The sequence below is a fragment of the Nymphaea colorata genome, chromosome 3 (assembly GCF_008831285.2).
Source record: "Nymphaea colorata isolate Beijing-Zhang1983 chromosome 3, ASM883128v2, whole genome shotgun sequence".
NCBI classification, from domain to species: Eukaryota; Viridiplantae; Streptophyta; class Magnoliopsida; order Nymphaeales; family Nymphaeaceae; genus Nymphaea; species Nymphaea colorata.
The window spans coordinates 17,235,777-17,248,254 of record NC_045140.1 but is presented as its reverse complement, the minus strand read 5'-3'; the positions used below and the strand labels follow the sequence as shown (position 1 = coordinate 17,248,254).

Below are 12,478 nucleotides of genomic sequence, written 5' to 3'. Positions count from 1 at the left end.
TCTGGTATTTAGAATTCCTAGTTTTCTGGGTTCTATTGGATAGTTGTGACTTTGGTTTTCATTCAATCAAAGACTTGGAATGGGATCTAGCATAGTATGCTACATCCCATTCCAAGTCTTTGATTGAATGAAAACTTCTATAGACGTTACCAGGATGTTAGTTCTGGATTGTTCGTAGATTTGTTGGCAGAGCTAGTGAGTAGGTGTCCTTTTAGTAGTAGAGCTGGGATATGTAAGGATTGGAACCTGAGAAAGCCTTGTCTTTTTGGACCTTGCATCCCTTAAGCTTCCTTTTGTTCATTTGGGTGGCAGTGCATGAGAGAACTGCCAAATACCTGGAACTTTTATTTTGAATGGATGGTAGAGGCTAGGCAGTGGCCTTCCAGTTGGCGACAGAGATGCACCTCTGGTATTCTTTTTAACCTTCTACATGGAGTTCTTTGAGTGCAGTCTCAAGTTCTTGACGCCAACCTCCTAGCCAGTTTGATGGTCCTCTTGTTAGGAAACAACGACGATACTTTCTTAATATCTGTAAGAAACTAATGTACAGCTTCAACCATGGAGGTTTTTCCCGAAACTTGGTCCTCACTCTGAATAGCTAAAATTTGAGTGTCGGTGGAAGCATGTTAATGTGTTCTTTATTATACGCAATTGTTGGGGAGCATCAAATTCTGGGGGGTTTGCGATTCCGCTGTTTGGGATTCCAGTTGAAGCTGGCAACATGGAGACTGTTTAAGCATAGCTACCAGGAAACAGAAGGGCAAGGGAAGCTATGCAGGAAGAGCAGGCCGGGAAACTAGCCCAGAAATCCAGATATGTAAATATATTAATTACAATAAAAAACTATAAAAATGAACAGAAGGAAGATTTAATTGTACACTTATAATGTCGTTAGAAACATAGTGCGTTGAAAAAGTTGGAAAGAAAGTAGATAAACGAAAGATGAGCAAGTATGAACCGTTTGAGAACCAAGTTTCCCATTCTAAATTAAACGAGGTTCTCGCGAGAAAGAAACGAGCTTGTCCAACTTAAGTTACTGCAAACGAACGCAAATAAGATTTTGGCAACTCTGGTTTCAACAGCACTAACAAGACCATCCTCAAATAGCAATGTCCTGTAATCTCAAACGTAGCTTGCTGTTTATGCACCCTTTCCTACACACAATGTTTGGGAAACTCTCATCTGGTCTTACTTTTGAAAGATGTTCGCTCTTTTATAATTTAAATAGAATAAACCAGTTTTGTTGGGCGGACTTCAACGGCTCTATGTCAAGGTATGCAACGCAATGGTAAACTGCTGGTCTCTGTCTGGAACTTTGACAAGCAAGTCCAACCCTTTTAGCCAGAAAGGAGCACAGCATGCCTCAGATTTTCTATAGCATAATTGAAAGACAGCCATAGAATAGTTAATACCTAAAAAGCCCAAATGGTGCATTAGACTGCAAAGTTATCCCGATTTTGCTTCCCTTTGGCCCATTTGTTAGAGATTGGTTAAAAGGCGAAGGCCAAATAGGCACTGCCATTCGTGTCAAAGCCATTGCAGCTTGAATGGGCACATGAAACATGACCACGTATGCATGCATCCAACATAAAAAATTGCCTTGATGGCTAAGGCTGGATAAGAATCAACTTTTTCATATTTAACAAAAGGTGGTGCACCATTGGCTCGGAATTGGGCTTTCCATTAGGAAGGCTGCCAACTCCTCAACCAAAAACAGCGACATATTTGTGCGGGTGTGAGCCATATTTGCCAAACCTATTCCTGGTTACACGAACCAAATCCGTGCGCACCCCGCGGAATAGGTTGGTTCACCAAGAAACGTATTTCAGTGAACGCCATTGAGAGTCTCATGATTAGATATGAGAGTTTTTTTAGGAAAAAAACATTTGCTTAATATGACTGTGTCTTTACAGGTGAATGCTTATTGAACGTATGCTATATGCATTTGAAGGGACATAGACGGTTAAGATCTCACCAGTCTTCTGCCAAGCGTGGAAAGTAAGATAATTTATGGACCCGTCATGAAAGGCACAGAAAAGTGGGGACTCAGCTATTTACAGATGTGAAAAAAATACTGAGGCAACATCCTGACTCAACTCCACTGAATTTCATTCTGATGCAGCAGCAGACACTGAATCCAAATTTTCACCAAGTTGGCCTTGAACGAATTGAAGAACCGAAAGGCGCTGCACAAGCAACCGCATAAGAGATAACCACATAAGAATTAGCACACATGCACAATTGCACATGCCCACATAAGAATTTGCACATATGCACAGACAATTAGAAAAATCCATTGCTCATACCCGTTTCTCTAAGCCAATTTCGCTTGGGCTTATGGTCAAATGCTCCAGACATTCTATTGCTTCGTGAAACCTCTCAATGGCCAAGCTTTCATTACCAAGATTTCTGTCCGCATCCGCAACTTTTGCCAAAGAGACAGCTACGTCCAACATCTGCAAGTAGATGGATTATATGAGACCAAACCAAAGAAAGTGATTCCGTTTTTCTATGATCGTGGTCTAAAGGGGATGAGTAAGAGTAATATCTCTTGGAAATTCCAAAATCCAAAAAGAAAAACCAAAGTACATCGAAAAAATATCGTGGAACACATTTCTTTTATTAGTGATCAAAACATGCATGGTTCGACACTTGTTGCAGAGAGAGAGAAAGGGTTGTACCATTTCATTGATAATTTACTTGCATGCAGCCTAAGTGAAGCTTCATGTGGAGAAACAAGGGAACATTTTTAAATGGAAACAAAAAAACAATAGATGACATGAATGCAACCTTGAACAGAGCTAGAAGGGAAGCTAACAGAAACAACACAAATTCTATAAGCCATTATAATAGATCATCACCAACTTTAAAAGTGTTGCATGTTAAGATGAGTTTACTGATTCAGCAACATTCTTGACATTCACTCCAGTTTCCAACTAGACATATCACCAGGTTATGAAACCCTAACTCCTTTAACCAAGAATCAACTATCTCTCACGTTCAATTCCAAACCAAACAGTCAAACGAACTGTTATTGAAACCATTCTGCAAATATGAAGATTAGGGTCCATCCCAGCAGGCACACATTTTACAAGCAAAGGCAAAGCAGAAACTAATCTTCCAGTCAAAAGATTAGCAACGAGAAATGCATTTTTTCCAGTTGAACTAAGAACCTAAGGACACTAACTAAAAAGAAGCTTGCCGTGGCAAAAAGAACACTACATAAAAGTTCATGGCTTCCACAAGTAGGAACTCCTGGAACACCCACCAACCATGTTGGCTTAATGCCATACTTGAGAGAAAGGTAAGACAAAGTGGACATAACGTGCCAGCAGCATGGACCAACAAAATGCAATGCAGGGAGTGACATGAAACAGAGTATGCAAAAATAGTTCGGAAAGACAACAAATATATTTCATTTTTCCTTGATGTTTGGAAAAAGTAGATAGCAAGTGGTGTTGAAAAACTTTCTCCAAACCAAAATGTTTACCTGAGATGGCATCTTTGACTGATCTTTAACTGCATTTCGACGAACATCAAGAGCTTGAGCATAGTACTTTTTAGCAGCCACTAGGTCACCATCATAAAACTTAAGATCACCGATCTTGTTCAGTGACACAGAAAGGGTGTGCATAACCTAGTTAACAGAACAACAAATGGGAACTGCATTCACGAACCATTTTATGAAGTATAATCTGATTCATAAAATTAGAGCTTTGAGTAAGGTTATAATTTTTACAAACCTCTATGTCATCAACCTGCAATTTAGAAAGAAAGTCGACACTTTCTTCAAAATAACTGACTGCTGAACTAGCATCTCCTAGTGCTCGGCTGCAATAAAATAGAACCCACAGCAGGGATGACTCAGAAAAAGAAGAAGAATGCTCTATTTATAAGAATCCACCCACAGCTAAAAAGGAACAGCGCCAATCAAATAAAAACGAGGTAAATGGTAACTACACATATAATTCATATTAACTACCTGATATATATATCTCTCTCTCCCTGTCACATATGTCTGGGCGAGAGAGAGATAGAGAGAAGGAAAGCATCTGAACAGGTGGTGATCGAGAATAGCATAAACCAAGGAGTCAGGATACAGCATTATAAGCATTCATGAATCAAACTGTTCTTCATCTCTACAGGATATGAAGTGAAAATGACATTCAAGGTTTCCCAGGGGTTGACTTTTGGATTAGAACAAAATGAATCTTAGCACATAATAATTGCTAGGTTTCTTTAACATTAATATGGAATAGGTGAAAAGGAAAGGACCTGCAATCACCAAGCATGCCAAGAACTGCTCCAAGTTGTGTGCATAATTCTGAAGTATTCCCTACTCCTTGTATCTGCTCCCGAATATCCTCCACACATAGGGAAAGCCTTGATTTTGCACTTTCTATATTTTGAGCTCGAAATGCCTATATAAGGAGCAACAAGCAGTTACATACGAATGACTAGCAAAATCCTAGACCAACAAAGAACATGTCTATACAGTATACACTATACATAAGCTTTTGAGATACACGATGTGATTATCTAGGGCTTCATTTCTTCTATAACCTTAGATGACTATCTACGGTTTTTTTTCCACTCACCCTCATCGCTTGTTGCACCAAGAAAGAGCCTCTCTCCAAAGAGACATCCTCATAGATCACATTCTTTGGCTGCTCTCCTTCTGCTTGTGCATCTGATGGATGAGACCTCTTAATTCTAGCATGCCCTTCTATGAAACGATCAACCATCTCTTGAAGTTCAGAGTCAGGCTCAATTTTTTCTATGTCAGCACCACAAAGTGGACAGTCCTTGAAGCGAGAAATACAATGTCTGGTTAAACAAGAAAGATGTTAATGGATCAACCAGAGTAAAAATGATCAAGTAATGCAAGAAAGTTATTGAAAATGGTAGAGAGGGCTGCAAAATTACTTCGCCCACTCACTTGCAGAACTTGTGGGAACAAGGCACACATTTGCTGGCCTCAAAGAGAAGAGCTTGACAAATTATACAGCTAAGTGGTCCCAACTTGAATGTCTGAGAATCATAACCAAAAGGACACTTTCCAGTTGGCATAACAGAAGATGCACTTTCACTCTTCTCAGGAGCTCCTTTTTTGTGTTTGCTTTGGCTTTCATCTATCTTTTTAGGGCAAACCTCAGTGGCACTTACTGCCCTTGCAAAAGGACACATAGATGCCATGCTGACCTATGATTGCCTGTTTCAACAACAAACACTTTGTAGTTGTGATATATGCAGATTTCAACAGTATACAGTGATGGAACTTGATGGATGAGAAAACCTTATAGTACCATTAACATTCAAAGAAAAATAAATTCAGAAACCTACAAATATAGATGCCAGTGGAAAAAAAAATTCAACAGCACACAATTTCACCATTACTAAACCAGAATCATAGTTCCAAGTATACCAATGAATTAGGAAACCCTGTACAAGAAACATGAGAATGCAAGTTTAAGCATTAAATTGCAAAAAAATGCCACCGCGGATGCCATATATCCATGGCCATTTATTGACCTGGTTAAAAGGAAATCCCAAAAAGCTTCCATCAAATTGAGCTGAGTGCCAAATGGGCCTTCAGGCTAAGTCAAAAGACTCAAAACTGACCTGGCACTGTAGAAAGCAGCAATAAGTGATATACTTTAAGTTCATTTCACTAAGGCATGTGAAGGTTATCTAATAGTATGAGCAAATCGACATACCCATGGTCCATAAAAGATACAATCAGAGCATATGCGATGGTTAGGTTGCCATGCCTTTGTGCGGTATGGAGATGCTTACAAGTTGTACTGCCTAGGGGCTTTATCTGTTTTTGATTTCATCTTTTGTTGTTTCATCAGGTTCAAAATACTTTTTATTCTAGTGAGTTGGCCCATTGGACTAGACGCTTCTCAAGCTCAAACATTTTCATTTTAGTTAGAGGCCAAAATGCTGTACCTATAGGATAGAGGGAAAGGGAGAGGAAAGAAACTGAAGATTTCACATAGGCATCCCATATATGATATTACCGTGACCAGAAGCACTTAGAGGGATTGTAATTGCATTAATTAGAAAGCACCCATGAGATGCTTCCAAGTAACTGCTTTATTTCACTGAGACTTTGGAGTGTGAGTGAGTGGGTCAAGACGCAAACCACAAAATTGAACCAAATTAGCATACATAATTTTCTTTATTTCCACTTCTGTTAGACAGAAAATTTTGTTTGAGAAATACATCCTGGCTATAGAGTTTATAGAAAAGGTCATCTGACTTATAAAATTAAGAGATCAATACTTCAATTCAAGCTTAGATTGAATAACACGGAAACAAATATTTGGATGGTTATCTTCTGCTTTCGCTTTCACACCTGTTAATACTAATAGCAATATAAAGAACATGACTCATCTTGGGCTCGTGAAAAGATCAACTTGGGGGTTTGCTTGCCATGTTTCTTCTATTTCCTACATTTATTGGCAGCAGCTTGAACTTGTCATTCCGTATGGTGACGTGAAAAATTCCATGCTACGACGAAATAACATGATCAACTATTGCATCTTCGTAGCATTGCTTCACGGATTTTGTGAAAGTGAAGTTGGATAATATACATGCTTTAGGATAAAGAATTGTAAACTGATGCAATGTTATCCACAGGTTAAAGTAAATACTCTCGAGTCTTTCTCCCATATAGGTCATCGAGCATCAGCAAACTACAAAGGATATTGACAATAATCCGTCGCGGTCAGTCCCTAGGCTCCAGTTTCATGCTGGTAATCCTCATATGCTAAAATCACAACGGAAAGACTTCCCAAAAAACCAAAAAATGAGAAAAAAAGCATAGAAGATAACAATACCAAAATCGAGTTTCTTTTCATGCCAAAATAACGCAATCTCGTATTTCAGAAGCAATCTCCCAAGACATATTCACAAGATCTGCAACGTTGATGAAGAACCAAAGTCTACACAAAATCGAATTTTCAACAGGACCTCCAATCACACAAACAAAATGGAGGTTGATTAAACCTATTTCACAGATACCATCCAGAAGAAACGACAAGGAGTTAGGATATCTAATTCGCCCTAAGTGAAATCGATTAGAGCTACAGATTCGCGCGGTTTTCATGATCTAACGAAAGGCAACAATAGAAAGAAAGAAAACGAAACACGAAAAGAAAACCGCAGTAGCAGAATTCGTTACCCAAACTCAATATTGGAAACCAAACGAGAGAGAGAGAGGGAATGACTACCGTGGGTCGGATAGGTCGTTCGGCGAATCCAAACGGTGATCTTATGTGGTGTTGAACGATGGGGGAGAAGCCCTTCCTTCCCACACAGGCGGGCACACAACGAGGGAGACGCTTGGATCTATCGAAAGCCGCGAGTGGTCTCCGTAAAACTAGTAAGCTCAAGAGCCAGGCGTTCTCAGCTGACCACGTCTAGCAGATTTTCATTTTAGCCCTGCCTTTTCCCTCTTTTTCTTAACAAATAACAAGGACTTGTTATCTAGCCAGGTGTAAGCGTGAGACAGTAATGCCAGGGATCTAATGGCCAAGAAAAAAGCGAAATCTGAAAACTAAAGAATATTAGAATCTTAGGATGACACCTTCAAAAAATCCTTTAATAACTTGAGAAGGCTAGGCCAGGTTGTTCCCTCCTTTTTGGAAATCAGATTTTGAGAAAACTGAGTTTTGGCCATCCCAGATTTGCGCAGTATTCAAACACGCCTTAAACCTGATTTTTAAAAATAAAACCAGATTTTACATCCAACATCTCGTTTTGAAGTGTCATCCAAATGTCTCCTTACTAATTACCAAAAGAAATCTCACTTTTGCTCTAAAATATGTTCCGAAACTCAAAGGTTTGAACTTAGTTTTTAATAAGGAGGTGTTTGGATGACAACCTCATCTAACCCAGTTTTGTAAAAATTAACTTTTATGAGAACCATGATTTTTGAAAAGTTAGTTTATTTGTTTAGATGATACACCCAAAAACTTAATTTTTTTTATGGGTGGCCAGTTTTTGCACTTTTCTTTTATAAAATTAGGTTTTGTCAAAACTAGGTTTTCTCAAACACAGTTTTTAATGGTACCTACATATTTCAAAAACCTGGTTTGGAAAGCAAAATTAAGTTTCACATCCAAAACATGGTTTTCGAGTGTCATCCAATCACCCCTTCAATTTTTTGTTTAATTTAGACTTAAAACTTGATTCTCAACTAATTTATTTTTGTGTCTCTCTCTCCTTTGCATTATTTTATTATTATTTTTTCTCAATGCATTTTATGTTTTTTTTTTTAAATAACACAAATAATGATATATTAATATTAGGTACAGTTACTTTTCAGGAATCCTTATGTTATTTTCTATTCATGGTTGTGTATTTACTTGTTTATTCGCTACTATTTTCACTTGTATTTTGTCTTGCTTATTATATAAACAGGCTTTCAAAAAAAAAAAAAAAAAAGGTGACCTCAGCGTTTAATATGTTTTTGTTGTCACATTAACATCTTCAAATGCTTGCTCCGTTATATATATGATTCGGCTAGAAAATTTTGAGTCTATCGAAATGCCTTTTTTTATGACGTTCCAAGCTTTTTTGAGTCTTTTCAAATCTCAATATAATACACCTCTGATCCAATCTCTACTTTCAGATCCAGCGTCCATTGGAGGCATTGTGAGGGTGTGCATTCGACATGACTCGGGCTTGGGCCTTAAAATTGGGTGCCGGGCCAGCCCGAGTTGGTGACGGGTCCAGGTTTTTGAGTAGTCAGGCCTGGTCTGGGCCTCCCTCATGAGCTGTGTCCAGGCATGAACCCGACTCTTTACTCATGAGCTGTGTCCAGGCATGAACCCGACTCTTTACTCATGAGCTGTGTCCAGGCATGAACCCGACTCTTTACTGGGTCAGGCCAGCTCCATGTCCAGCTTTACTTTGAGACTTAAATGGATCAGATCTGATTTTACCAAGTCCAAGCTGAAATATGGTTTTTATGTATTTGATTTGAGAGTCCATATACAAGCCAAAATTGGATCCGATTATTTTATTTAACAATTTTTATCATATCCAAGTCCAGTCCTTGAACTAAGAATTGGTTCCCGATTTCAAGTTCTAGCGATCACATCCGCTAAAAACATTATCGTCGGGCGGCCCCTTATGTTTTCACCAAAATACAGGGCACCGTTTCTTTTTCTTTCTTTTTAATATTTGAGTGTAGAACTTGAAAAAAAGTCTTTCCACTAATGTTTAAAAAGCGATGCATTGATTAGTATAGTTTTTGAAACAAAAAGAGAAAAGGTCGGACCATTCCTCATTTCCTGTAAAATCAGATTGATCATGCACTAAACTCAATTCTCAGGAACCTCCACCAGCTTGAATGGCTGATGCAGAATTGAAATGGATGCAAATATTTAATCAGCTGATTTAAATCGGCATGGTCGCCAAACGATTCTATTAAGATAAGAAGCGCCAAGTTCTTGCCGTTTCAATTAATTTTAAATTTTTTCTTGTTTTCAATTGCATTCCTCCATTCTTCGTCTATTGTTTAAAAATAAAAGAGATGATCAATGGTTCATTTACAAACAATTTAACTAATTACATAATCAATAGCCTCGTCGAGCTTGACCCACTCAAGTGGGCCTGCGGCTGATAGGCGGCTAATCGCTGGTTCAAATTTCGTGGGTGCCAGCTATTTGTTTTTGTCGATATAGTGGCGATTGGTTAAAACTTTTTTTTTTTTTATTTGATTCAATGCTTCATTTTTATGTCATTTAAGTAAAGATTGTGAAAAATATAGAAGAACACAAACATGGTTAATATACTCATATTTCATGTCTTTTCGGTACTGTTTAAATGAAAATCGAACAAAAGTAACATGTCTTGTGTTTCCCTAGCTTGGGCTTACAACATATCAATACCAATGTTGATTGAATGTAACACCCAAAAGTTTAGTCTCGTATTTAAAATTATGAAGAACTTTGTGGGACTTATACTGGGATTGTTCAGTAATTGGTTGTTTTGATTCATATATATACACTGAAACTGAAGCTGCTAGGAAGTAAACTCGAAAAACCTTATTATGCTATACGAGAATGCCTCATAAAGCACCCTTCCTATCATTTTTTTTTTTGTTAGTCTCTTTAGATGTCGCCTTGTTGGAAGAGGAAACATGAGAAGACAATAAAAGAGAAGGTAAACAAGTTACATTTTCATGCCACCCACTTTCTTTTTATGCTCTCCAATTACCAACCGAGAGTCTTAATGGGCAATTTGACCTTTCATTTTCCTTCATTAACATCCCATGGCCAGATATGACCCATGAAAATAAATAACCTGTCCTACTCCTACCATGTGCTTCCATCTTATTCAATCTTCAAAGCCCAAAAAAAATCACATACAAGTAGCTTATTTCCAAATGTCCTTTTATCCAAATCCTGTACGATCATGGATTCAAGTTTAACCACAATTTGGTAGATACAACATTTGAAAGTGGAGACACTTTGTCAATGTTTCATGTTCTACTCGCAGATTGAGGCAGATTCATAAGACACCAAAATTATTGTTCAGTGCATCTGCTTCAATTTTTGTTAAATTGCTGCTTAACTTCTTCTGATCACGGTTTATTTGGAGTCTGAAACGGATCCACTTAGCAAGGTGTACCAAGCACTCTTTTGGCAGGTGTTGGATCTGTAGTCTTTATTCTGGATCTAAACCCGTGGTACCATACAGCCTGTATATCAAAACCCATCAGCGCCCCTAGATTGGCGATACATGAATATATATAGCAATGAAAGGGAAATGAGTGGATGCCTTTTCTCGGAAGAATTTGGTGGCCAGTCAATTCCTTGATAGCTTGGAAACACCATCCTTATCAAATTATTTATAAGCTCAACGTCATATATTGGGTCCGTTCATTTCAGGATGTGGATCTCGCTTTGTAGGTTCAGGATGGGACCCGATTGAGAGTATCATGGTCCTTTTCTGGTCAGGTGTTAAAATGGCCGGAAAAGTGCGCCGGAAGTTGAGTTCATCGATTATAACTGGCTTTTAGGAAATCCTTACCAGGTGTTTGATGGTTTGGAATTTTGATTTAAAAATAAAAATTTTAAAATTATAATTTATCTTCAAATTAAAAATTAAATAAAAATATAGGTTTTAATTTCTTAAATCCAAAAACAAAACACCTTGTTGGTTGAATAATTTCAATTTCTTGAAAAATGAGCATTTTGGTCCTAAAATTTCATGATTCTCCATATATCAAACCCCTCCCCCCATTGAGTAAGAGAGAGGAGGTTGGGACCCAAAGAAGGAGAAAAATATTGTGCTTTTCCCATAGAAATTTTTTTTGTTTGAATTTTGAGAACCGAGTTTCTCAATCTTTCCAGTTTCAGATTTTGAGAACTTTATTGTACGAATGGAACTTTAGTGCAAATTCAGTGAAATCCTAATTGCAGATAAACACGGAACTTTAGAAGTGGGAGTTTTGGAGCCATTATGAAACTTTAATACAGATATTAGAGTTCTACTTGAACAGGTGAAACTTTAATAGAGGAAGAAATTTTTTGCATGTAATCTTTTAACAACTAGAACAAAACTTTCATGAAATCAAACAAATGAGACAAAAGTTTACATGATATAGTGAAAATATAGATACCCTTAAAATAGTTTCAAGATAAGGAAAAAAAAAATAAAATAACAAAATTTTTTGCATCATGTGGCACCTTTGATCAGCTGATGAATTCAATCGGGTGACTCAAGCGAGCTCAGACTGATTTTTATGACAGCAAATACTGCTTACTGTTCTTGGAACATTTTATCTTCATTGAAAAGCCTTGCGGGGGGTTTTTTTTTTCTTTTCCAATAAATGTCAAAAAATTAATATGGCCCATAATTGAAAAATTCTGAAATAAGAATTTGAGCAAAACGTTAAAAGAGGAATCATTTTAAAGCACGTTCTGCAAAAAAAAAAAAAAAGAAGATAAACATCATGAAAAATTGAACCTAGTTACATACACTGTACTAGTGCACAAAAATTTCATGAGTCCGACAAAAAGCCCTTATTTGACAGAAAAAAAATTTCAGAGTTATTTCTATTTGCAAGTTGCGAACTAAAATAATCCCCAAGGAGCCACTTCTTACTATATTCATTAAATGACAAGAAGTATCTGCACGTTTATGATATATTTCACGACATGCGATGAGAATACGTCGTTTTGAGGAAACAAGTAAATTGTCTGGATATATATATATATATCGATAAAATTTATGTCAGTACTTTTTTTTTTATTGGATCATCAATTGCAAAATTAAAAAAGCAAAACCATAAGGTTGGGATAAATATAGCGCTAAGCAAATGTCATCAACAAAAGCATTGTGTTTCTGTGACATTTTAATACAAACATGATACGAGTATCATATAGTTTTGTGGATCCTTCAATAGGAATTTTATGCATATAAACCTTTTTTTTCCCCATATTTTCTAAAAGTCGTA

General features: G+C 37.3%; 1 protein-coding gene across 1 annotated transcript; it reads right to left on the bottom strand.

The window, feature by feature from the left end:
- Positions 1–1,862: 1,862 nt before the first annotated feature.
- Positions 1,863–7,426, bottom strand: LOC116251356 (protein NCA1). Its single transcript, XM_031625569.2, has 8 exons — positions 7,239–7,426; positions 4,940–5,212; positions 4,599–4,827; positions 4,276–4,421; positions 3,744–3,831; positions 3,491–3,637; positions 2,307–2,456; positions 1,863–2,186 (listed from the first exon to the last, which is right to left on the bottom strand). The coding sequence occupies exons 2-8, from the start codon at positions 5,194–5,196 to the stop codon at positions 2,109–2,111; spliced, it is 1,095 nt and encodes a 364-aa protein (XP_031481429.1). The 5' UTR covers positions 5,197–5,212; positions 7,239–7,426; the 3' UTR covers positions 1,863–2,108.
- Between the last annotated feature and the right edge of the window lie 5,052 nt (positions 7,427–12,478).

Bases quoted from the DNA above. Each gene is read 5' to 3' on its own strand.
- LOC116251356 (XM_031625569.2), bottom strand. From the start codon at position 5,196: ATGGCATCTATGTGTCCTTTTGCAAGGGCAGTAAGTGCCACTGAGGTT. The intron at 3,832-4,275 runs GTCCTTTCCTTT...ATTTTATTGCAG, and splicing joins GGCATGCTTGGTGATTGCAG to CCGAGCACTAGGAGATGCTA. The intron at 2,457-3,490 runs GTAAACATTTTG...ATCTACTTGCAG, and splicing joins AGTCAAAGATGCCATCTCAG to ATGTTGGACGTAGCTGTCTC.